Consider the following 23,988-nt stretch of genomic DNA (forward strand, 5'->3'; position numbering starts at 1 on the left):
CTCGTAAAAAGAACAATATTTGCCTCCCAACTGCAGTGGAGTAAGTGTAAAGTAGCATAAAGTGGAACTCCTCAAGTACCTCAATATTGTGCTTAAGTACAGTACTTGAGTAAATGTACTTACCGGTATTTACATTGCACCACTGCCATTAATTGTGGGTGAGAGTAAAAGATACTGTTACTGTTACTGCTACTCTTTCAAACGTTTGCGAATGTAAATCCTTTTAGGCTTCTCGGCTTTCCGTAGTTCTGAGACTGGGCGCGCGGCGAAGCGGGTCCTGGTAGGAAATTTGGATCTCCTCAGGGAAAGTGTGTTTTGTGTGTGTGTTTGCTGTGTATTCCTTCAAAGCATGGCTCTCAACTTTCAGACATCCACCCTTTCTCTGACTTTGCCGATTTCGTGCCAGATATGTCTCGGAAAGGTAACTGCAGTTCTGTTTTTAAATCGTCAGCCGTTAACGTTAAACAAAGATGATGTGTTTACACGGGATAAACTGCTGCCTAGTAACCCTAACGTTCTTACGTTAGCAGTTTAACGTAACAAGAAGTTCACGCAGCTGACGTTAGCCACAGTTATTAACTCAGATTGTGTTTCCTGGTGTTAATGTACCTTATAGCCAAAGTTAACTACTAATCTGCTCGTGTTTCTCTCTGTGCAGGTCAGGCAGCCGGTCATTTGTGCCAACCACCACGTGTTCTGTTCGTCCTGCATGGATACATGGTTGAAGAAAGCTAGCCAATGTCCCACCTGCAGAGTCCCCATCACAGCAGACAACCCCTGCAGAGAAATCATCGGTGAGTAGCTCCATACAAACAAGGGAAAACAGACACAAAGCAAGAGAGGAAATGTGAGGCTTCATCTGCTTGCATCATGGCACAGTTGAGTCATCATGACATCATATTAACTCGCGCATGTTGTTAAAGTTGCAGTCAAGTTTAAGCAGTTGTCATACAAAAATACTCAGTTATTGGATTATGAGTTAAATGAACAGTTTGCTATTCACCCATTTGACAGCGGTTTGGACCATGATTTCCTCAGCTTCATGGACAACTGTGGACTGTATCATTGCAGTGTAGTAAGCTTCAGATTAATTTACTTTGCGTGTTCCACAAAACTGCATTCACAATGAGGAGTGATAGCCAGGTTCAACCAAAGCTTCATTTGCAAAATTGTTGTTTTGAAATGCCTTTTCATATAAGAGGAACTTTTTTTGCATATAATTTCTTCTTATAATCAACTTTAATGTCCCACCACTGTTGGGACATGAAGAAATATGTCATTCAAAATGGCAGAGACAGGAGGAGGTTAGTAAGATATTTATGGAAGGGATGTTAGAATGCAAGTTTGTTTTACATACATAGATTTTTTTTTTTGTTCTTGCATTCAATGTTTTATGATGGTGATGATGATTTATGAAATTCTTGATCACACAAATCCATGGTTTCCTTTCTTCCTTGTTTTATGCTGGCCTGATCATTTAGCATAACAATGCAGTCTACACTGATATGCAAACTAAAGGCCCAGCCATGACTAATGGGCGTCAGCCTTGGATACTGTGTGTCATCCACTAGCAGAGCTTTATTACTGTAGTTCCTGCTTCTGTGCAGCCTGAACTTTAACATACTGTAATGCATTTGTTTATCAGCCTAAGAGATAGCATAAAATACCCTTTGATCCCAGTTTGTGAATACAACTTGAATTCTGGTCAGCCCAGTGACTGCACACAGCACCTCAAAAGTCCTGGGTTGCGGTCGAATAATAGTTTTTTGCTTAGGAATGTTCCTACCTGAGTCAAATGACCCGGAAGTATCTAGGTGGCAGCCATGATAAGAGCTGTTCCAATTATCTAAATGCTAAGGAAAGGGAGTAGGGTATCTACAGACTGGATACTTTGAATGGGAGGGGTAACTGTCATTAATTTTTTAATTTGGCCAATCAGAGGCTTACAATCCTCTGTCAGTCAAAAACGAATTTCACCAATACGCAGCCTGAACCAGTTGTCAATCACTTTTTAATTAATCATCGTTCTCATAAGGAGAAGGGGGAGGTTTCTCTAGTCAAAGGATCAAAGTATCAACAGACAGTAACGTTTTCATTAACATTTTAAAGTGGAAGTAGAGAACTTTTGATTATAACAGAATATAGTAACTTTCACCACAGCTCGTTTTAGAAATCACATGTCGCAAGTTTTGTTGGAAAGCTAGACACTGGCGGCTAATGAGCTACCACAGGCTGTATGCAGTAAACTGCAAGCTAATGTTAGCTAACTTGCTAACCTCTATGGGAAATTATAGTAGTAAGCTAACAGGCTAGAAAAGCTGTGGAACTGTGATTGACAACTGGTTCAGTCGGGGTATTGGTGAAATAAGTTTTTGACTGACAGTGGATTGTAAGCCTCTGATTGGCCAAATAAAAAAATTATTGACAGTTACCACGCCCTCTCAAAAGTCTCTGCAACTCTTCTGCAGAGATACAAACTTGAGGAAAGGTGCTTCAGTGCTTACTTTCATATCTCCTTTAGCATAGGATACACTGAACCATCCTTTACGAAAGGAAAGGAGATAATGCCGTCCCACAATTCCACAGCAACGACACAGTGAACAGCAGGAACTAACGCATGAGAACTGCGAGGAGATGAAGAGGGAGAGCGCCTGGATGGGGCGAGAGAAGTGCCCCACGACCAGTTCATCATAGTTTATAATAATACAGCGCAGTGAGGATACAGACATTTCATAGAGGAGACGAGTGTATATAACACGGATCTGTCTGTATGTTTGCTGTTAACAGAGACTGAAATAATGTGAATTACTTAGTGAAGGCTACGAGAACTTAAATACTTCTAAATCTACCACAATTCTTTTCAGATGGGCTTGGGAGTCTGAGATAATTTTAACCTCAGTTTAAAAGGCAGCACCTCAACTTTTCATAGTTATGCTTTTTACATGTTTTTGGATAGCAGCTCTATTGTAATATAACTAATGCGTTATTGAACCTCCATCGAAGCTGGGTGACTTTGGAACATTACTTTTAATGTGTTTTGTTGTCAAGTCTGTGTATCTGTTACTGTACTCATGTATTTCTGTTACAGGAGGCACAAATGAGAGTGATCACAGTGATAGCCCTTCCATGAGGAAATGTCTCAGAAAAACCAGAGGAGAACTGCTTTTACGGGAGTATGAGGTATGGGTTCATCATGCCATGTATTTTCATATGTTTTCACAGCAATAAAAAGCAGGTTGATGCTTTTGAACAGACACAAAAATGTAAGCATAAGCCATTGGGTATTGAGTTTCAACTGCAGGCACCATCTACTGATACAGATTTTCTTGAATGAGGCACTCAGTATATGTGGTAGAACTGTTTATTGTTACTCTTTGGATTATTTGCATTGGAGCAGACAAAGTGTAAATTGCTAATTTACTTGTGCCTCAAAAGAATGCGGCAGATTCTGTGAAAGTAATGAATTATTGTTTCAGATTACAACGAAGTGTACAGCTTTCATGTTGCAAAAAAGGAAAAACATTATTTTAACAGTAGTCATGCTAAAGTTTTTTAATACTGCAGTAAGCCTATAAGTATCATGATGGCACAGTAATGTGGTTATTGTTAAACCCTGTTTTCGGTTTCACGCTATTTCCCTCTAACAGGAGGAAATTGAAGGGCTCATCAGAGAAAACGAGGAGCTGAAAACAAAAAATCAAAGTCTGGAGTCACAACTGAAGACTGCTTTGGATCCCTGCAGCATTAATACAGTGCAAACAGATGACAAAAAAGTTGACCCCTATGTCCTGGAAGAATGGACAAACAAGCTGCGAGCTGCCACAGATGTTTGCGATAAAGTAAAGCAGGACATGGACAAGCTTAAGGAGGTATACAACCTGTAATATTTAAGATTGCATGAACTGACTTTTTGAGTGTCCTCTAAAGGGAGGTCCGAGTACAGGGTACAAAGCACTGTGTGTGGAGCTGCTAAGAGATTAACGTCTTGCTCAAGAAAAAAAGTATGATTTCCATTGTGATGTCCATCATAATTTTTCCTATAATTGTTATCTGTTAGCTGTGTTAAGAACTATAACATTATAACATACTGAAACAATGTGATTGGCACATAGTCGTCATTCTAACTCTTAATTCATATTAAGGAATAAGGTAAACATTATGACACTGTTGCTTAATTACCTAATGTAATTACTGACTTCAATAGAACCACTGATTAAAGATAAGCTTACTTGATGCTTTTGTCTGTATAGCATAAATACTGTGTTAATTTGTTGTGGAATAATGTGTAACATACTGCAAATGTGTATCCTCAGGCAAATAAGGCGTTACGATCTCAAAATGTCGACCTTGTACAAGAGAATATGAGACTGAAAGCAGAGGTGGTGAGCAGATCTCCTCAGAAGTAAGTGTCTTTGTTGTGTTAATGACATTATTTTGATTCTTTCTTTGACTTGCATTCAGTCAGCATTTGGCACATGTTGCTAAGTCACTGTCATGGGTAACTGTACAGACAAAATGAACTGTTAGACACAGTTGTAGTTGCACATTTTAGGCATTGGGAATAATGAGGTCATTCAGTTTCAATGCAGTTTTTCCAATGAAAATGACTGAAACTGGAGGCAGTGACTTGCTGCTAAGGTTAGTAATTCCTGTAGGATTTGGTTGTGACCTGTAAAATCAACAACACTTACAGACCACTTTTGAAATTGATATTCCAAAAGACCATTTGTATTTATCTTTTTTCTTTTTTACTTTCTTTTCAAATGATTTCAATGTCTGTCTTGCAGAAGGTACATTTGCTTGGTCAAGTGCATGACAAATAAAAACTTTGTCACTCAAATGTTGTTTGGCTTTCTGTCGTGATGATCGTTTAATTTAAAGACACAATATGATCTGTCCCCAGGTTCGGTCGTTACACAGTGGCAGCACTGGAATCTAAAATCCAGCAGTATGAGCGTGATGTGGACCACTTGAAGAGGGCTCTGGAGCGCAGTGACCAGTACATTGAAGACCTGGAGTCTCGGGTCAGTAAGTCTGAGAAGAGACGTCTTGAAGTGCAGGAGGCATGTGGGAGTAGCAAGGCTGGGTCAGAAGTTTTCACACAGCAACAGAAAATCAACATGATGATGAGAAGCTTGAGTGACAACGAAAGGGAGTCAATCTGTAGCAATCCAGAGGCAGAATGTCGAACATTTTCTAGAAATCACAGTTTGATGTTCATGCCATCTGCAGATCACAAAGAGTTGAATACCAATTTTACTGAAGACCAGAAAAATGAGGACTTGGAAAGCAGCTCCTCTGACCTTTTGCCCACCACTCCGTCCTCTGCCTTCCGGTCCCTGACCCTGAGAAGCCCTGGCATCCGTGAAAAGAAAGTTGCGTTTAAACCTGTGTCTTATCTGAGGAGGCTTGATTTTGAAGAATTCCCTAGTCCTGGCAAGAGTAGCAGCACGATGGAGAACCAATTTACCAGCCTTGACAAATTCCCCAAAGGCTTGCCTCCAGATACTGACATGAAACCCTCAAAGTCTGTCTGGGGTGGTTGGCAGAGATCAAAATCTAATGATCAGTCATGTCCAAGTCCAAGTAAAGAAGGCTCAGTTAAAGGAGTCACATCTACTCTTGTAGGTGATGAGCCTGATGGTTTCCACATGTCCAGCGAGGCCTGCATGGATGCAGCTTACCTGGACAAAATCTCAGAGTTGGACTCCATGATGCTGGATGGAGAGAGTTCCAGTAGCCGGGGATCACAGCTCTCCCTGGCTTCCTCCCCTCCCACAAACTTGGACAACACTCTCGTCCCAGAACCACAAACCTGCCCTGAAGTCAAACCTGTGATACACTGCGACCAGAAGAACCACCCACCACATGACAACATGGATGGCACCTTGAATAACAAAGAGGCTCCAAAGGGCTCTGCAGAGGAATGTTTTGCTGCACTGGCGTCAGATAGGGAGAGCGGTGCCCGTGACCCTGGCTGTGCAGGGCAGGGAGCTCCCTCTCAGACTGATGAACTGTCTTTTGATTTGCTGTTTGATTCACTGGAAGAGAATAAGGCTGGTCCCTCTGGCTCTCTCAGTCCAGCAAGCCAAGACCATGATCATGATCATGTAAACCCCTCCTCCTTCTCCTCCTCTTCCTCCAGCTGCACTGGTAAACCTGTGAACACAACAAGAGACAGACACGCACTGAACATCAGCCAGCCAACAAAGAGAAAGTCTCACAGTCCCTTTAACACAAGCAGTCCCACAAAACTTTCAAAGCTCATGTGAAGGTTTTAAAAACTGAACCTGTGTTCTCACTGTACCATGCAAGGTGGTGTGTTTTGGTCAGGAAACATTAACTCCATGTTGCTTCAGAATAAATTTGTGAATGAGATGCTCGGGTGTAACTTATTGTCTGTTATTGTCATTTTGTCTGTTGTGATATTGTATAAATGAAGACAAAATATGACAGGTTTGTCAGATAGTTTTTTTTGTGTAGTTTACTTGTAGGTCTCAGTGGCAGCTCGATACTTTTAAGGCCAGTCTGTACAGTCTGAAAATCTGTCTGTGTTGTAATCGGACACTTCTGTGCTGCTTTTTGTTACACTGTAGTGCATCACTTTTGGTGCTGAGAAAATTTTCAAACATAATTTCAGCCTACTTCAGCCGATGTATGTGTTTGTCATTTCAGTAAACATGGTCCTCATGGTAATCTTAAGACATCCAACACTGAAGACATAGACATGACTATCATGAAAAACAGTGATATTTTGAATTAAATATTGCAATGTAAGAGTGTGTTAGGAAATAAAATAGTAATGCAATGGAAAAAAGGTATGAAACTTGTGATTTTCTGCATTTTCTATTGTCTTTTTCCAGTGCCTTGATCACACGATTCAGGTCACCTAATAACTACAGTCTTGAGGATTTACATGGGCTATCACAGGCTAAATTGGCCTAGTATTCTGTAGTGAATTTTCCATATTATGATTTCTAGTGGATATGGGGATTAATATTTAGTGGACAAGCTAAGTTTTTTTTTTTTTTTTTTTACATTATCATATGTGATGCTTTTTCCTGATGATTAGCATTACATTAAACAGTAACAATTATAAATTTGCTGCCATTAAAAGTCGAAAAAGCACAGCATATTCATGCCGGGAAAAGCATGTTGTAGCCTATAACGACACACATTAGAGACCACACATGCACAGTAATTCCTTTGTTGCAGAAAGCGCCTTATTTATTATGCAAATTTAACGATATCATGTATATTTCACATACCTCTAATCGCTGCATGAAATTTTAATAGGTAACCGTTGTGGTTTGAATAAATGAAGTGTTAATTCATTGGGATTAATTAATTTAGGTAAAGACTGTGTACAAGGTTACGCTGGTGTATTAAATCAATTTGTTTAGTGCTCATCTGGCGATGATGGGCTTTAATGATAAGGCGGCAGCCTCATTACTTCAAGAGAAGATGAGAGGCGGGACAGCGGGTCAAGCACAGAGCCTACTGGGAAACCGTGTAACCTACACATTTAAATATTTGGCATTGTTGTGAACAGTTTCACACTGATGCGTCTGTATAATATGCATTGTTGTGGACTGGTCATTTTGGCATTAAAAACGCATGCTGATATTGAATGCTTACTCATATTCTTTTTACACTACCTCTCCCCCCTTGTAGGCTATATTAAATCAACTTCCTGAAACCAGGTGGATAAAGACCTGTCTAAAGTGTATGGCTGCTAAAATAAACAGCGTTAAGTCAATGGTTTGACGGCCTCTAAGTAAAGAATAAGGCCTAAAGGCATTGGGACCGGCGCGGTTCCGTGGCTGGATGGAGTGGAGTGAGCCCTTAAAAACGCAGGCGTCTAGTCTCCAGATGTTACTGCCTGCCCTGTGAGCAGTTTTTATCTGTCAGCCTGTTCACTGTTCTGGCAGTTTATGTCTCGCGAGAGCAGCCGAGCACGGGCTTGACGAGATCTGAGGCGCTCAGGTGTAAGAGCCTCTCTCATCCCCAGCAGTGGGAAACAGTAGACAGATAAGTGCGTCTGAGAGACTGCAGGCATCTCTGTGATCTCCGGGCTCAAGGCTGCACTCGGCGCACTACACAGCGAACTACACGGCATCAGTTCTGGATAGGCAAAGGATCCCTGTGTATCTATGACTATTTTCCAGCTCTTGTAGCCGTTTCCCCCCCTTCTTCCCGTGCACTTTAATTGGAGAAGCTCGCCAAGATGATGTCCATGAACAGCAAACAGCCGCACTTCGCCATGCATCCCTCTTTACCCGAGCACAAGTACACCACCCTGCATTCCAGCTCGGAAGCTATAAGGAGAGCCTGTCTACAAACTCCACAGGTAAATGATCCCCCCAAAAACTTCGACTTTGTCCTTTTTCGTGACTTGGCTGCATGTAGCGCTGAACGCTGTCTGTGCGTAACAACAAGGGGTGCTCCAAGGCACATTCAGAAAGACGCGCACTTAATGTTTTTTTCATGTATTCCACGGCAATCACTCCAAGAGTCTTCTTTTTGAAAGCATGCTCACGCAAAGCCTGTTTTTTTACTGTTTTTGTATTAATTTTTATGACTTGCCGCTTCTGAAGGAATACTCCGGCTGTGTTATGTGTCGACTAAAGTCCCGACTGACTACATTTATTTATGTTTTTTTCTTTTTTCTGCCGTCTTCCTTTCTTCCCCGTGTCTTTTCCCTTTTCTTCCCCATCTCGCTCCCCTTCATTCTGCCCTCCTCTCCCTTTTCATGTTCGCCCTTGCAGCTGCAGAATAACATATTTGCGAGCCTGGATGAGACCCTGCTGGCCCGGGCTGAGGCTTTGGCGGCCGTGGACATCGCGGTGTCCCAGGGCAAGACGCACCCGTTCAAGCCCGACGCCACCTACCACACGATGAGCACAGTGCCAGTGCCATGCTCGTCGACATCCACTGTTCCACTGGCCCACCATCATCACCACCATCACCACCACCACCACCAGAACCTGGAGCCTCCGGACATCATGGACCACCTCAGCTCGCCGTCCCTCGCCCTGATGTCCAGTGCGCACGACGGGACCGGCGGAGGAGGTGGCGGGGGCGGCGGAGGTGGCGGCGGAGGGCTCATCTCCACCTCCTCCCACCCGCACTCTCACATGCACGGCTTGGGTCACCTGTCCCACCAGGCTATGAGCATGAACTCGCCTCTCACCCACCACGGGCTCTTACCGGGCCATCACGGAGGGGGTCAAGGCGGCCCAGGGCTCACTAACACCGGACTCCCGTCCATCAATGACTCGGACACAGACCCAAGGGAGCTGGAGGCTTTCGCGGAGCGCTTCAAGCAGCGGAGGATCAAGCTTGGGGTGACCCAGGCGGACGTGGGCGGCGCCCTGGCTAATCTCAAAATCCCCGGCGTGGGATCACTGAGCCAAAGTACAATTTGTCGATTCGAGTCGTTAACTCTCTCCCACAACAACATGATTGCGCTCAAACCTATCCTCCAGGCCTGGCTGGAGGAGGCCGAGGGGGCCCAGAGGGAGAAAATGAGCAAACCTGACATTTTCAGCGGAGGGGAGAAGAAACGCAAGAGGACCTCGATAGCGGCCCCAGAAAAGAGGTCTTTGGAGGCTTACTTCGCCGTACAGCCTCGACCGTCGTCCGAGAAAATAGCAGCTATAGCTGAAAAGTTGGACCTGAAAAAAAATGTGGTGCGAGTGTGGTTTTGTAACCAAAGACAGAAGCAGAAGAGGTTGAAATTTTCCGCTACTCACTGATGGGCGAGGAAAAGAAAAAACAAAGTTGTGTGACTGAATTTGGGGACCAAGGGACACTAAGACACCATTTTCAGTCTTTTGTCTCCAGCGATTTTACACGTTGGTGCACAATGGGCTTTAGATACCCATTTTATTATGAGGCTTCATTTATCTCCTTTATTTTCACGTTATCGGTGAATGTGAAGTATGCAAAATAACAGATTACACAAATTTCGCTCAGTTGTTTCGAGGGAAAAGTTTAGCGACGTCGACATTGCCTTTTAAAACATGTGGAAAGAGGTAATTTGCTTGATACTATAGCGAGTTATTTTCTCCAAATAGGCCTATTATTTGAAGTATAGCCATTTACGAATTACCTCATTGATTGTTGAACTGTGTTTTTGGTTTGATTTTTGTCGTTGTTGCTATAGAATAATTCATAAATCTGTTCATTGATTCATCTGTTCAGTTATTCTTATTTGGAGGCTGCTATAAACGCAAATTTTGTTGCAAACTTTTATGGCTAACGAAAGAAAATGTAGGCCTGCATGAAATCCTAATTCACGGGCAGTACTTTAGCCTCTATAGGCTGTCACATCTATAGATATATTTATTTTGAATTTGCACAAAAGACCTTTTAGGTTTATAGATCGGTTATGTCGAAATGGTTTTGTATATACAGACATTACTTTGTCACTTATCAGAGGCGAGCTCCTGTGTTTTGGAAATAAATTATAGGCTCTATCGACACCATTGGCATCACAAGGAAAAGTTTCAAACAGATCCAGAGAGCACGAAAGCCTTGTCTGCTTCATCAAGGAGAGATCACAATGAAAAAAAAAACCCCCAATGTTTTCTTTCATGTGTTTCAGTTTGCAGTGCAAACACTCTATGCATTGGAAAACGAATCACTGCGTACAGTAGAGCTGTCTACAGACAGACCTTATTTTGTGGATGGTGTAAGTCACTGTTAAATGCTTGTTTTCACATTAAGATCACCACGTTGTTTGTCGTGTTAATTGTTACGGAAACGTTGTGTAAGTAATATTTTACTTTGTGCACAAGTATGTTTACAAAACTGCGGCGACATGTGCATCATGGAAAATGTCCCACTGTCTCCTTCCCTCTCTCACAACTTCTCCACTCTCCTCTGTTGTCCTCTTACTTTCATTGGTACTATTCATCCTGTAAGCCAAATCCAACAGGGAGGTGTTCCAGCAATCTTCTAATAAATGGAAGAAAGAAAACTATGTTTTTCTGCTTGTGATTGGGCCTAAACTGAACATAATACTGAGGTTTTAATGTAAATTTTGGTGTATTTGTTTAACGTATTTTATGGCCACAGCTCGATATAAATGGAGATGACTGGGATGTTTGTTTTAAATTTTAGATGTCAGTTTTGGTATTATTTAAAATTACTTAATTTTGCCGTTTTCTCTTGCCTTTTTACCATCGAGATAAAACCTTCATCAATCGAAATAATGCTTGGATGTCTTCAGAGTTTGTCTAATTTAAGGTTAAGCCTTCATGCAAAGAATGTCAGATGAAAAATACCGCTGGCCTTTGTCACACTTTAAAAATGAAAATGTTTTTTTTGCCTCTTGTTCTTCTACCTTTAATACATTTTGTGCCAATTAAAAAAATTAGTGTAGAAAATGTAAAAAAATAAATAATACCTACCTAATAGATTAATACCCTCACTCAAAGTGTTTGAGCAAATTTAAGTAATGTAAAAAAATGTAAATGGTACAGAACAAGTAAAATGATCTAATAACTATAATTATAATCAGTGATTAAAACAGGTAGGCTATTTGGAATGCTGCGTTTTTAGTTGCCCATATATTTCAACGTTTGCACACGTAATGGGCTCAATTACAACAGAAAGGGCTGTTAAATGAAACATTGACATGTGTGTCTGGAATTCTTAAAGTTACAGCCCTTTGCTGTGCTCAACCGAACAATCAACATTTAATGAAGTTTCACAGCAGAGTCAGAATAACTCAACAGCAACATTAAAGAAGAGAGAGAGAAAAGAAGAAGAAGAAGAAGAAGAAGAAGAAGAAGAAGAAGAAGAAAAGTTGATTGATTTATTTAAAATGACCACTGTGTGACCTCTACCCTCCTCCAAATATTTCTATTCACTACTTCCAGTTATATTTTTGGTAGGCTTCCCTTTCCGCTGCATTTCTAAAAACGAATTTTTAAATGCAGGTAATGCAATATTAATCGCGATTTGCTGATATAAAATGCAATATTTTCAGACAGCTTTCGGGGGTTTCAGGGAAAGCAGGCGGATGGAGCAAGCCGCTGTTAAACAGCAGAGAAAGCTGATCCTTATTGCTTTTCTTTAGCTTTTGGCCACATGGACAGAAGAGTGAGCAATTCCTTAACGTGAGTAAAATATTTTTTTAGTTTGATTTTAATCATCAACAAACGTATTTCTTCTCAGTGTTTAGCACAGATGGTATCTTTAGATCCCAATGTCAGTTTGTCAAAATAATATTTTTCATGGTTAAGGTTCAGGTCAGTGCAGTTCTTCGTGGTGTTGTCACTCCACACTGAACTGCCTCGCTTTATTCTTTAAAGTTTGTAAGAAATAACACCAAACGTTTATTACTGTAATGTAAAGATTATTAGAAGGAAAGTGTGAAAACCCCGGACATTTTTTTTAAATTTAGCTCTAAAGAAACTTACTTTCGCTACAGAATATTTCCCCCAGATATTTGAATTCTTATTCTAATTCCTATTTTATTTTATCGCAGCACAAACTGATCTGGAGAAAATGTCTTGGAGAGAGAAACTGTTATGCTTAATTGGTGTAATTGCAGGTTTATTAACATATTATTTAAATGATAAATAAATTCCGACTTTTCGACGTGTTCGACGAATTCACACAGCTAAGGCAGCATCTGATCAGAATAGCGAGTGTTTATTCAGGCATGTATCAGGCATTATGAAGGCCTATGTGCACGTGCGCCTTGATATCTATCTATCTATCTATCTATCTATCTATCTATCTATCTATCTATCTATCTATCTATCTATCTATCTATCTATCTGAGTTCAAAGTTTCCCTATCTAACACAACCTACCGAGAGTAACACAACATCGCTGGCACTGAACACACTCCACGCGCGGAACCCCACGCGCCACATGGCAATAATTTCAGCACCACGAACAGCTCCGCTGGCGGAGTGAAGAGTAATACATTATTGAAAGCCTATATCAAACAGCTCTGGGGTGCTGTCTCTCTGCACAAGCGCTCTGGATGAAGTTGGACTGTCTGCCTCCACAATAGCCTCTAATATGTTAATGGCTGCAGGGGATGCCTGAGGTACCGTCCCCAGCTGCCTCGCCTACCATATGTCAGCCCGTTACGACAGAGTCCTCTATTAATCAGGGGGATATTTCATCAGTAACTTCACCGATATCATAACCCTTAAAGCTCTATCAATAGTGGGCCGCAGCATCACCTGATCGTATAGGTATCGTCTTTGCTTGGGCCTGAAAGGGCCTTCCCTCTATATTCATTTCCAGATAATTTAGGTGACCCCCCCTCCCTTCTCCACCTCCTCTTGTACCATCCCATGATGCTTTGGGTGTCTCGTCTGAGCCTTGTAGCAATGAAAACGGCCTTAAATTCCAAACTGATCTCATAAAAACAATAAACGTTTGCTATAACAATTCGTTTTAATGTGAATAATAATAATAACTATTATTATTATAGTTATTATTATTATTATGTAACAGTGTTTGCGATCCTATCTCTGCGTTAAGCACCTCCTCTCCTTCCTCCTTCGTATCCTTGCATAGGCCGCGATGGATTAATCTTGGAGCCTACCAAAGGATCTCATAACTTAATTCCTTCAGGCTACTATTCGGGGGAGTAATTAATCTATACCGTGGATGTAAATAAAAGGAAATTGGATTCCTGACAGACGAGATGAGAGAGTCTCTGACACCACGTCGCCAAATAATGATTTCACCACACGTTATGGTAACGCAGGCGCTTAGATTTACGAGCGCACGACTTTTTACTATAGCTCTGAGCGGAAGGGAGTGGGCCTACTCTAATCGCAGCTGTTAGGCGCCCAGGTTAAGATGGATTAGATCATTATAATTACAACACTACAAGCTAAAGTAAAACAAAATGGAGCGCGCACACATACTGCGCTGGTTCCGTTTTTTGAATTGGCGTCTTGTTCTTGTCCTTGTTTTTGACATTGTTATACTTCTGCAGTATCTTAAAACAAAAAATAAGAGCTCCCATCGAGGGCTCCGTTGATCTAACAATGCGCAGGAAGGTTGGCCTTTAGACGGAAATGTCAAACCGGGGATGTGGATGGGTAGATCCCCCAGATCTGCACTCATTTCCCACTTATATTTGCTCAGTAATCCGTTGTGGCAGCCCTCCATCGCTCGGGACCCGGTTTGAGAGGCGATGCTGTTGACACAGGGGTATATTTCAATCACAGAGGGTTCAGAGTCAGACGAACAACTTATTTGTCTAATAAATCCGTCATTTAGTAAGAAAAATATTTGATCTTGAGGGGCTGACCTCTTGTCATGTAGCCACTGACAGATAAAAAATGGGTAGGGCCTATGTATGCTTCATGGATATGCAGGTAGCCTGCATACCAAAAAGCACAATTTAGATTCCTATTTATATGGAGCACACACATAACAAACAGATCAAAGTCTGCCAGCACACATCTCTTTATTGTCTTTTGTTAACAAAAAACTAGAGCTGGAAGACACCAAAAAGTTTTCTCTGAGAAATGGAGGATGAAACAATTCAGATGTCCTTGCATTGAAAATGTGACTATTAAAACATCTTGTTTAGATTTATAAAAACAATTCTTTGCAGACTGTGAAGATTAACCTCAGTGCCATTATTTCACTGGACCACGTTGTTGTAGTTTTAAAATTAAGATCATTAAAACAGACTAAGCTCGTGCCCACCATCAAGTGATTTTACAAGTGTATTTTCCTTTGATTAGATAACTGTTTATCACAGGATGTTGAAATCCAATTGCAAGGCTGATTGGACATTGCCACAATTTGAAAACAAATAGAATGAGATAGCCTATGATAGCAGCTTTAATTAGAGTACAATATCATCCAAATGAGTTGGACAACTGTAGTCTGTTTTTTGGTACTTTATAGAATTTCATTAAAATTTCTCTTTAGCTTCTTTTGTATGCAATCCTGAATGTAGCACAAAACTTTCAAATCTTATTGTCAGGTTACTGCAATCTTTTTTACTTTACTGTTTCCCAGAGAGTCCACTCTAAATTACACTGAAACTTTATGAACACACATCTGAGGCTTTCAAACAGCCTGGCAGCCATCACACTGCCACTCTGCAGCTTTATTTGGATCACCATGCATGACTTAAACACTTACTTCTTCTCACTCTAGCTGATCTTTATAGGGCAGCAGTTCTCACTGAAACGGTCGACTTAAACAATTAAGTACAGCTTCAACCAGTGAGAACATCTAACGAGTTAAATGACCGGCTGTTGAGTTTGACTGGAGCAAAATGCTGCATACATGACTCTTAATCTGACTGCAGAGCCCTGAAATCACTCAGAGGATGTCTGTGATTGGCAGCTGTTAGTGTTTGATATGATGCCTCAACCTTGTGGCATTTACTGTAGGTAATTTACAACATCTACATTTGTCCACTTTGCAGTACATAAAAATGGAACAAGCATCAATCTGTGTATAAGAGATGTACAGCCTCTACATTTAACAGTTTTAATCGCTCAATCATCAAATTATCTAAAGGAGTTGGCTACTTAATTGAATCTGAATCTGTCCTTGCATTTGGTGTGGAAACTATGGAGGGAAAGCCTCAAAACAAAGCTGACTGTGTTTTAACCCCCTAGTTGCATGGCCCAAACGTCACCCATACTGATAAAGTGCAGCATTAAAACATCAAAACACCCCTCAGTGTCTGCACTGGTTCGTCGCAGGATGTTTCACCTCATTCAAAACAAAATACGTATTGCCACCTAAATGTCACTTTATGCTAAATCTGCGTTACTACCTAAATGTCATTTATTACCCAAGACCTGCCTCTTAAGAGCCGTCATGGCCCCAGGCGGAGTGCTCTTTGAACCCTTGTATTGAACCCATTTCCCTGTCGTCATTACCCACACATGCTGCAGACAGAAGGCGCGCGGTAAGGAGAGGGGCACGCGACCCGAAACAAGAGGCAAGACAACACCATATAAGGAGATTCCACATCAGTGCTGATGTAAATTCAAGCACACGCAAGTCAAATTCAAGTTATGGGTCAACCTATTCCAATTTCACGTGATCAACAAAACCTTAATCTTTTACCATTATTGCTTTATGTATGCCTTTGTATTTATTTTAATCACTTTATTTCATTATTATAGTTACTTTTATAAAACAAATGTTAGACACCCAAAACCATTGTCTTAAAGGGACAGTTTACCCCAAAATCAAAAATACATATTTATCTCGTACCTTTAGTGTTATTTATCCACCTAGATTGTTTTGGTGTGACCTGCCAAGTTTTGGAGATATCGGCGGTATAGATGTCTGTCTTTTTTTAATATAATGGAACTAGATGGCACAAGGCTTGTGGTACTCAAAGCTCCAAAAATACATTTGAAAAACTCAAACTCATGTCTCTTTCCAGAAACTATTTTTTTTCTACCAATAGTTCCTACATGAAACTGCTCACAACAAGGTCTGTGGATTATCTTGAGTGACCGGGTCGTGATTTCTGAGACATTGGTGAACTGTCCCTTTAAGCCACAAAGTGCACACTACAGAACTAAGACTAACCAAAGTTGTAAGGATTAGAGTATATTAGCTGCCTATTCCCACAGCTGTATCCTTTATAAAGCAGAAACACGTTGTTATTTAGTTCTTTTTTACAGGCTCCAGATTGAGACACATGTTGGCTTCTTAGCTGTCATTATGTGCTTTTGATACCACACATTTAAAACAACATTTATAAATCGTTTGCAACTTCAATGAGCCTCACAGTTGGTGATGACAGGCTGAACTCTACTCATTTTATGTGAAGCGCACTGTGCTGGAATATGCAATTTGGCCAACCGTTCAACGTGTTGTCGTAATGAAATCCTGCATATACAGACAGATTACAGCAGAGACTCTCTCGGCCGCTGTTTTCCATGTCGCTGACCTTGGTGCTGAACACACTCCTTCAATGCACGGTCCTCCTTTTCTTCTCAGGACAGTCGTGTTGACTTTGTGCTTTTTCAAAAGGTTGAAACTGAAGTCTTCATATGGAAAATATGAGCTGATTTTACATTCAACTGTGAGTTTAGTGTGAGTAGCAAGGTTCTGTTTAAAGGTTTACTGACTAAACGACCCCTTTAACTAATTAATTGATTCTTGTTAACCATTTCAGGAGTTCTTCCACTGGTTAATTAGTTGACATTGATGTCATTTTCAAACTTTCTAAAGATTCTTTGGACTTTTTTCTCACAACTCTTTCAAATTTCTATTGTTAGGATTCATTCCTTACTTACTTATCATTCCAGTGCGTACTTCCACTGGAGTGATAACACATAAATGTCCACATGTTGTTCGACCACATCAAATGTTTACACCCAGGTTGCACCATTACCAACTGCTATGTTCTAACTGTATTTAAATTTTGAATGCTAAACATATAGTCTACTTTTTATAAATTACAGTAGGCCTATATTCTCTGTTATTGCTTATCTTACTGAAGTAAATTATTTTTTCCTACATCTTCCCCATAAATGAAACCTTTTCTAGCACCACATATATAACATCTAGTTTTTCATTCAGGAGCTGTGGGGCCATTTCATGTGGCTGAGAGGGGCCAGTTCCCCCATTGGTATATATTGAATATCTTTCTCTGTACACATGGACTTCGATAATGAGGAGAGTGTCGGCCACCGTTTGCCGCCGCCACGCCATCAAATATTCATCACTGTTGATTAAACAGCCGGCAGCTGCCGATCGGCCGGGTGTCAAATTTGTATCCAGCTACCTCTGTACACACCCAGCCTGAACACAATGAAATGGGACTGAAATCACCCACGAAATAATATAGCGGTGTGGAGTGGAATTTCACCAAGTGTGTGCATATGAATGTGTGTGTGTGTGTGTGTATGTATGCATGTATGTATATGTGGGATTGGGGGGATATCACTTGCACTCAAAAAATCTAGTGGGGCTTAAGCAGAGATATTAACGTTTCCATCCCGTGACCATCAGCCAGAATGGCAGAAAGAAAACTGTGTGTGTGTGTGTGTGTGTGTGTGTGTGTGTGTGTGTGTGTGTGTGTGTGAGAGAGAGAGAGAGAGAGAGAGAGAGAGAGAGAGAGGTTACTGTGAGGCGCATTAAATATTTCATGAGTTGTTGGAGTGTAGAGGAAAGAGTGCCCAGGAAGGTTGGTTCAACTCATTTGCTGAACTTGGGCTGAGAAGCATGCAGGGGAACAAATGTTGATGCAGTCCTACACACACACACACACACACACACATTATTGGCCACATAGTTATCCCCTTGAATGTCACTGACAATTCAAATAGTACAATAGCAGTAGTAGCATATGTATTTGTCGTTTTTCAGGGAGTATTCGCTCAGTCTCTCATCGCCCCCTGTTCCCCCTCCCTCTACAGATTCAAACTCCACTGGGCTGTGAAACTTCAAAGTCCCATGGCTCATTTAGCAAACAACAGAAGCCTAATTGGATGATTGATGGCAATTTGATTTTTTTGCTCCCATGATAGGGGGAAAAAATCACAGTTTCTTACTCCCTCCTGCTTTTAAACACACACACATACTCAGATGCACATAAACGTTGCATTGCAACTTAATGTGCAAATCATCAGGTTCCAATGAAACCTTAGCTGATGCTATGTGATAATATTAATACTGAATATGTACAAACCCAAACTCAATTTATGATTTTCATGAATCAAAGTTGCACATAATTGAAGTTATGTTCAAATTTCATAAAGTAATGACCCTGAACCCTAACGAAAAATAAACTCTAACCTTCACCCTTTTCCTAATGCAAACCCAAAAACGATTAGTTTCATTATTGATTAATCGATTAGTTGCTTGGTCTCTCAAATGTCAGAAAATGACAAGATGCAAATGGCACAGCTTCCAGAGCCCAAGATGACGTTTTCAAATGTCTTGTTTTGTCCGATCAACAGTCAAAACCCCCAAAATATTCAGTCAGTAATGATATGAAACAGAGAAAAACCTCACATTAGAGGAGCGGGAACAAGCAAATTTGCTTGAAAAATGACTAAAACGGTTAATCAATTATCAATAGTTGCCAGTTAATTTTATGTCGATCGACTAACCGTTTTAGCTCTAAATCCTAGAACCTCACCCTAGGCCTGAGCTTAAAATGTCCTAGACTTGATACACGGCCCCAAAATAACGAATAACGACTCTTGGAGACTTTCTCAGCTCTCTGATCTTTGGTCCTCACAAAAATATAAGTACAAAAGCATGTGCTCACACACATTCCCACATCTTTACACAGATTCTTTTAATTGTATGTATTTCTACTATAATTTAAAAACAAAACTGAAGCACTTGCATTTTCTTCCTAAAGCATCTATGGCATGTCCAGTGAATTGTGGAGGATGTTTATGAGAATCATGCAAAATCAGACAGCATTCTAAAGCATAGGAAACAAGTGTCTGAGAGGGAGACAAAAAGAGAGCTCAGCTTACTGGCCATTGATCGTCTCCCTGTGATCTTATTAGCCTCTTGTTACTCAGACTGGAATATCATCCTCTAGATCCCCTTACTGGAATATCCGACTCAGTTGGCACAGTTGTTAGATCAGCACCTCGACCTGAGTGTTACCAATCAACCAACCAACAAACAATAGAGATGCAGCACCATTGGGTGGTGTTCATGTCTCTGCAAAAAGCCTCCTGTCCTCTTCTAAAGCCGTGATGTGGTATGAAGTGAGATCATCTTAAGTGGAGTTTCACAGAACAAAAGCAAGTAGGTTAAAGTTTAATGTTTTCCTCAAGGGCACTTCACCAAGATCCCGTGACTTCTCAGTTACCAAGACAGTCTCTACTACAGCCAATAGTCCCTTGCTGCTGCTGCCTTACATCACTGTTATACTGCACAAAAAAATTCTATATTAATCATGATCACGCCCAAGAGACACCCACCGAGTGCCTGCAGGATCCCATGTAAGTTCCAGCCATTTCTGACACCTTTCATCAGTACCACATGTTCTGACATTGATTGTTATGTCCTCAGCGTCCTGACTTCACACCTTGCAGGTCACACCCTGTGAAACCAGCTCTCTGTTTTATTACTCGTGGGAGCTCATCGGCTCACCAGAATTCTGTTAGCTTTGACAGGTGGAGCTGGAGTCGACTTTGACAAAGTACTGATTAGCCTGTCACTCTGAATGGAAGAAAGCCACGAACTATGTACAGTTCATTCAGTGACTCCCTGTGAGCCAGATAGGTGGCGGACTTAATGCATCTCCTCATCGAGCTGGATAAATTGAGATGACTAATTATGCTTGAGTTCTAAGCACTGATGAATCTGTGCAAGTGTTTCAGAGCATGGTTTTGTTGCCATTTTAGTAATTACTGGCCAGTTTACTAATTAACAGGTTGTAATCATTTGTGAATTATCAGTTTGTCCTCCAAACCTCCACCTTGGAAAGTTTATGTAATTTTTTCAGAAACATCTGATATGTTTTGTCGGGCCTAATGTCTGAACATCTCTTATGTTGTTATTGAAGCTAAGACTGCCCATTTGTTGACCCACATCTATGTAGTTTTAAAGGAAAATATGATGGCATCACATTTTAGAATGCCTTTTTAACATCTGGCCATGGACAACAGATGAAAATTAGCAGTATAGGATAACTTTGCTCCTTTACATTTTTTTTTCCCGTTGATCAATGAGCATTGTCCCGGACAACTAAAATTAATAAAATAAATAAATCTGCCATCCAACGTCATTATTAGCATCAAATAGGGTCATTTACATGTATACATGTACATGTGGTCTAGAGGTAAAACTATTTTGATAATTGATTCATTGTTTTAGTCATTTTACAAGCAACGCTCCTCCAATGTGAGGATTTTTATCCTTTTCTCTGTTTTATATCATTGCAAACTGAATATTTTTGGGTTTTGGACTGTTGACTGGACAAAACAAGACATTTGAAAACCTTGGACTTTGACTGTGACATTTTTTTCTTGCCATTATCTAATATTTTATAGACCAAACAACTAATCAATCAATCGAGAAAATAACTGGCAGATTAATCAATAGTAGAAATAATTGTTAATCACAGCCCTAATGTGGTCTATTTGTACAGTAAACCAGTAGCCCCCCCCCCGGCGTAAATTAATGAACATGTTCAAAAATCCTCAGCACAAGTCTAAAGAAGATCTCAAGAGAATAGATGAACAGATCCTAAGAATAGCATGAACTTCAACACATCCTTTACCTCAAACCTCAGTGGACCAGACTACTGTTGATACCTCCTCTAATTACTGCGATTGACTGTTGTGCAATATTATCTGTCTGGGTCCCCCCACTCTCACATTTACACCCTACAAGTCACCCTGTCCCACACAGTCAGGATCCAAATTTCACCCACTTATTGACCAATGTGACAAATGGTATGGTAATGGGGGTGTGGGGAGAGGGGTGGCAGTCCGGGGAGAGAGGAAGGTGAGGAGATAAAGTGTACCACTGAATAATTCAGAATGAAAACACAGAGGAAATCAATCATGAGGCCAAAATCTGATATTAACAGCAAATTACACCATGTTAGGTGGGAGGTGGCGTGTGTGTGTGACAGAGAGAAAGAAAGTTACCGGGGCAACTAATTTAGTATCTGTCCTGTGGATCAAAGTCACTCAGGGTACTCACTTGGCTTTTATTTTATGACTTTTAAAATAACCATCTGTACTGAAATGTAATGTTCTCTGTGTTAATCAGAGTTGCTAACTAATTAGTGCTACATTGGATTTTATAATTGGTTATCATGGGCCTTTATTGGTCAATTACCCATTCAAATCAAATGACTCAGCCAAATGTAACAGTCTTATTATTATTCAATTAAAACAAATGCTCTCTGTGGTAGGGGGTTTGAGAGGGAGAGAGATGGGGGTGGGTGGGGAGTCCAGATTCCCAGTACATCATCAGGTAATTAATATTTTCATTAACTCGCTCTGTGTTGAGCTGCGACCTGCCTCTGATCATTTCATTTCCTCTCCATGGGTTCAATACTGTAGTGGCTCCATAATTTGTTTGATTTATTTCTGGCCCTTGTAATGAAGGAGAGCGCTCATTCCTTTTCTCTTCCTTTTGCCAAGCACCGCTCGCACTCTTCTAATGTCCGATAAATACACAGGGCTGTACTCCATGAAAGGAAAAGGCCTCTGTGTATTGAGACAGCTCATGAACAAGAAACAGAGAAATGGTTTGTGAAAAATTCACACCAGGGTCTTGGAGGATGGATGCAGTAAGGGCTTGTGTGTAACACAGTGAGGAAACATGGCTTATTAAAGATTGAAGCATACATACATGATTCTTTTCTGTCTCAAGAAACTTGATACTGGTGCAGAAAAACCTTAGGGATTAAAAGAAATGTAGCGAAAGAAGATAGTGAAGGGGAGTCGAAGATATCAAAGGCCTCAGGAGGATATGATCTATGTTAATAGTTCATGATCAGTGCCAACAATAAGGTATCTGGGTGATTAAAAAAAATCCATATTTCAGTTGATGGTAACACAATTCCTGTCATGATTTTTGGATAAATATAGATCTCAGGTCAGTATATACAGCCATGATAGGTGTACTTTTCTAGCATGAAGTGCATACAATGCCATCCACTGTATGGGCTACATGACTTCAGTGGCTTTACGCTCAGCGGGGCAACAGAGGAGTGCACATGAATGATTTCAGCATTAATAATGCTCCATTGATTATTGTTCTGCTGTTTAAAGGTGAATGACAAAGCTTTCTGAGCAGCAGGGGAGGGAGAGGCCCGTGTGTCAGAGAAGGCCTGATTTACATTTTGGAAAGTGCACCTTATTCCCAGGGGGTTTGCCTATCGTTTTCAGTCAATACTGACTCTGAACTTTCTTTGTTGTGGGAGACTCTCCAGTCCTTTACACACAGGCTGCATTATGGCTGCATGACTTTATTTATTTTTACAGCTTGTGTATTGTTGAAAACCCATGTCCGAATCCATATATGCAGATATGTTGTGTAAATTGTATGATTGGTGATGGTTTCAGTATGAGAAAAATATAAATGTATACAGGGTCTTCCAATTTAATCATAATACCCAGATACCCAGAAAACATGTTTGTCAGGTTGCTTCACTTCGATAATGCAGTAAGTTTCAAGGTTAGTTTTCTCTCAGTAGGCTGACTCCAATTTTTTGCTGATCACATTATTTATGGGCATGATTGGACTGCAACAGATCTCTGGCCTATTTCAGAGGCAAGCTCCAAAGACACGGCTCACAGCTCTTGCCAACAACTGCCCTCCAGCTAGCTCTGCATTAAGGTTATCTCAGTCTCAATATTTCTAGGAAGGTAATCGTCAGCATAATATACACTGCACAAAACAGAAGTAAAAAGGAAGCAACTTTCGCTTGATCCTACAATGTTTGCTTCTAGAGACATGGCCAACTACAAATGTGCAAGTGTAAATGCACTTTTTAAAATTAATAAAAATATATCAATTTAATAATTGTAATAATAATAATTAGATTTATATGTGCAATGTTTAGACCATAGCATGAGATAAGGCCTGTTTATAACTTGCTTTTCATTTCTGTAAACTTTCAGTCACAAATCTATGATGATATGATATCAATTAGGACATAGTTATAACTTTGTGTTAGCATCCTTTATATAATACAGTCTCTTATCAGGTTAGTATGCCCTACAGGATGAGACATGCATTTCACTTTATGTTGTTTTGATGCTCTTTGGGATCGATATGTACCACCAAACAATTGATAAATGGCAATGACAGGAACCACTGTGTGTTCTCTTCCCAGGTTTCATAAGAGCCAAAGCTAAGCGGGTGGAAACATAAAGATAATCTTCAGTGCCACATAAAATGGAGCCAAATTAGCTAGCTAGCCAGACTGTCCATCTCAGCATCTCTTAGGCACATTTAGCAAGCATTGAATGCAGCTCTTTCTACCATTTCCCCTTACTCAATTATTGATGGTAATTAT

The 23,988-nt window shown here is 40.6% G+C and overlaps 2 protein-coding genes and 1 long non-coding RNA gene across 9 annotated transcripts in view; 2 read left to right on the top strand and 1 right to left on the bottom strand.

The window, feature by feature from the left end:
• Positions 1-733, bottom strand: part of LOC122877474 — a 32,726-nt gene extending 31,993 nt beyond the window's left edge. For 6 of the 7 annotated variants that reach the window (XR_006378263.1, XR_006378266.1, XR_006378267.1 and 3 more), the window contains exon 1: positions 124-255. This is a non-coding gene — a long non-coding RNA (uncharacterized LOC122877474). Of the gene's footprint in view, positions 1-123; positions 256-609 lie in introns of those variants that run through there. The other variant, XR_006378264.1, reaches the window with a different exon arrangement.
• Positions 219-6,378, top strand: obi1 (ORC ubiquitin ligase 1). Its single transcript, XM_044199039.1, has 6 exons — positions 219-421; positions 659-794; positions 3,089-3,180; positions 3,648-3,869; positions 4,314-4,402; positions 4,904-6,378. Exons 1-6 carry the CDS (start codon positions 350-352, stop codon positions 6,270-6,272), a joined length of 1,980 nt encoding a protein of 659 aa, XP_044054974.1. The 5' UTR covers positions 219-349; the 3' UTR covers positions 6,273-6,378.
• A 1,497-nt stretch (positions 6,379-7,875) lies between these two features.
• pou4f1 (POU class 4 homeobox 1) lies at positions 7,876-10,987 on the top strand. The gene is made up of 2 exons (XM_044199052.1): positions 7,876-8,350; positions 8,769-10,987. The coding sequence occupies exons 1-2, from the start codon at positions 8,228-8,230 to the stop codon at positions 9,756-9,758; spliced, it is 1,113 nt and encodes a 370-aa protein (XP_044054987.1). The 5' UTR covers positions 7,876-8,227; the 3' UTR covers positions 9,759-10,987.
• The last annotated feature ends 13,001 nt before the right edge of the window (positions 10,988-23,988 follow it).

The sequence above is a fragment of the Siniperca chuatsi genome, linkage group LG1 (assembly GCF_020085105.1).
Source record: "Siniperca chuatsi isolate FFG_IHB_CAS linkage group LG1, ASM2008510v1, whole genome shotgun sequence".
In the NCBI taxonomy this organism is placed as follows: domain Eukaryota; kingdom Metazoa; phylum Chordata; class Actinopteri; order Centrarchiformes; family Sinipercidae; genus Siniperca; species Siniperca chuatsi.

Coding starts and splice junctions, on each gene's coding strand:
- obi1 (XM_044199039.1), top strand. CDS start 350: ATGGCTCTCAACTTTCAGACATCCACCCTTTCTCTGACTTTGCCGATT. Junction 3,181..3,647: donor TGCTTTTACGGGAGTATGAG/GTATGGGTTCAT, acceptor TCCCTCTAACAG/GAGGAAATTGAAGGGCTCAT. Junction 4,403..4,903: donor GTGAGCAGATCTCCTCAGAA/GTAAGTGTCTTT, acceptor ATCTGTCCCCAG/GTTCGGTCGTTACACAGTGG.
- pou4f1 (XM_044199052.1), top strand. CDS start 8,228: ATGATGTCCATGAACAGCAAACAGCCGCACTTCGCCATGCATCCCTCT. Junction 8,351..8,768: donor CCTGTCTACAAACTCCACAG/GTAAATGATCCC, acceptor TCGCCCTTGCAG/CTGCAGAATAACATATTTGC.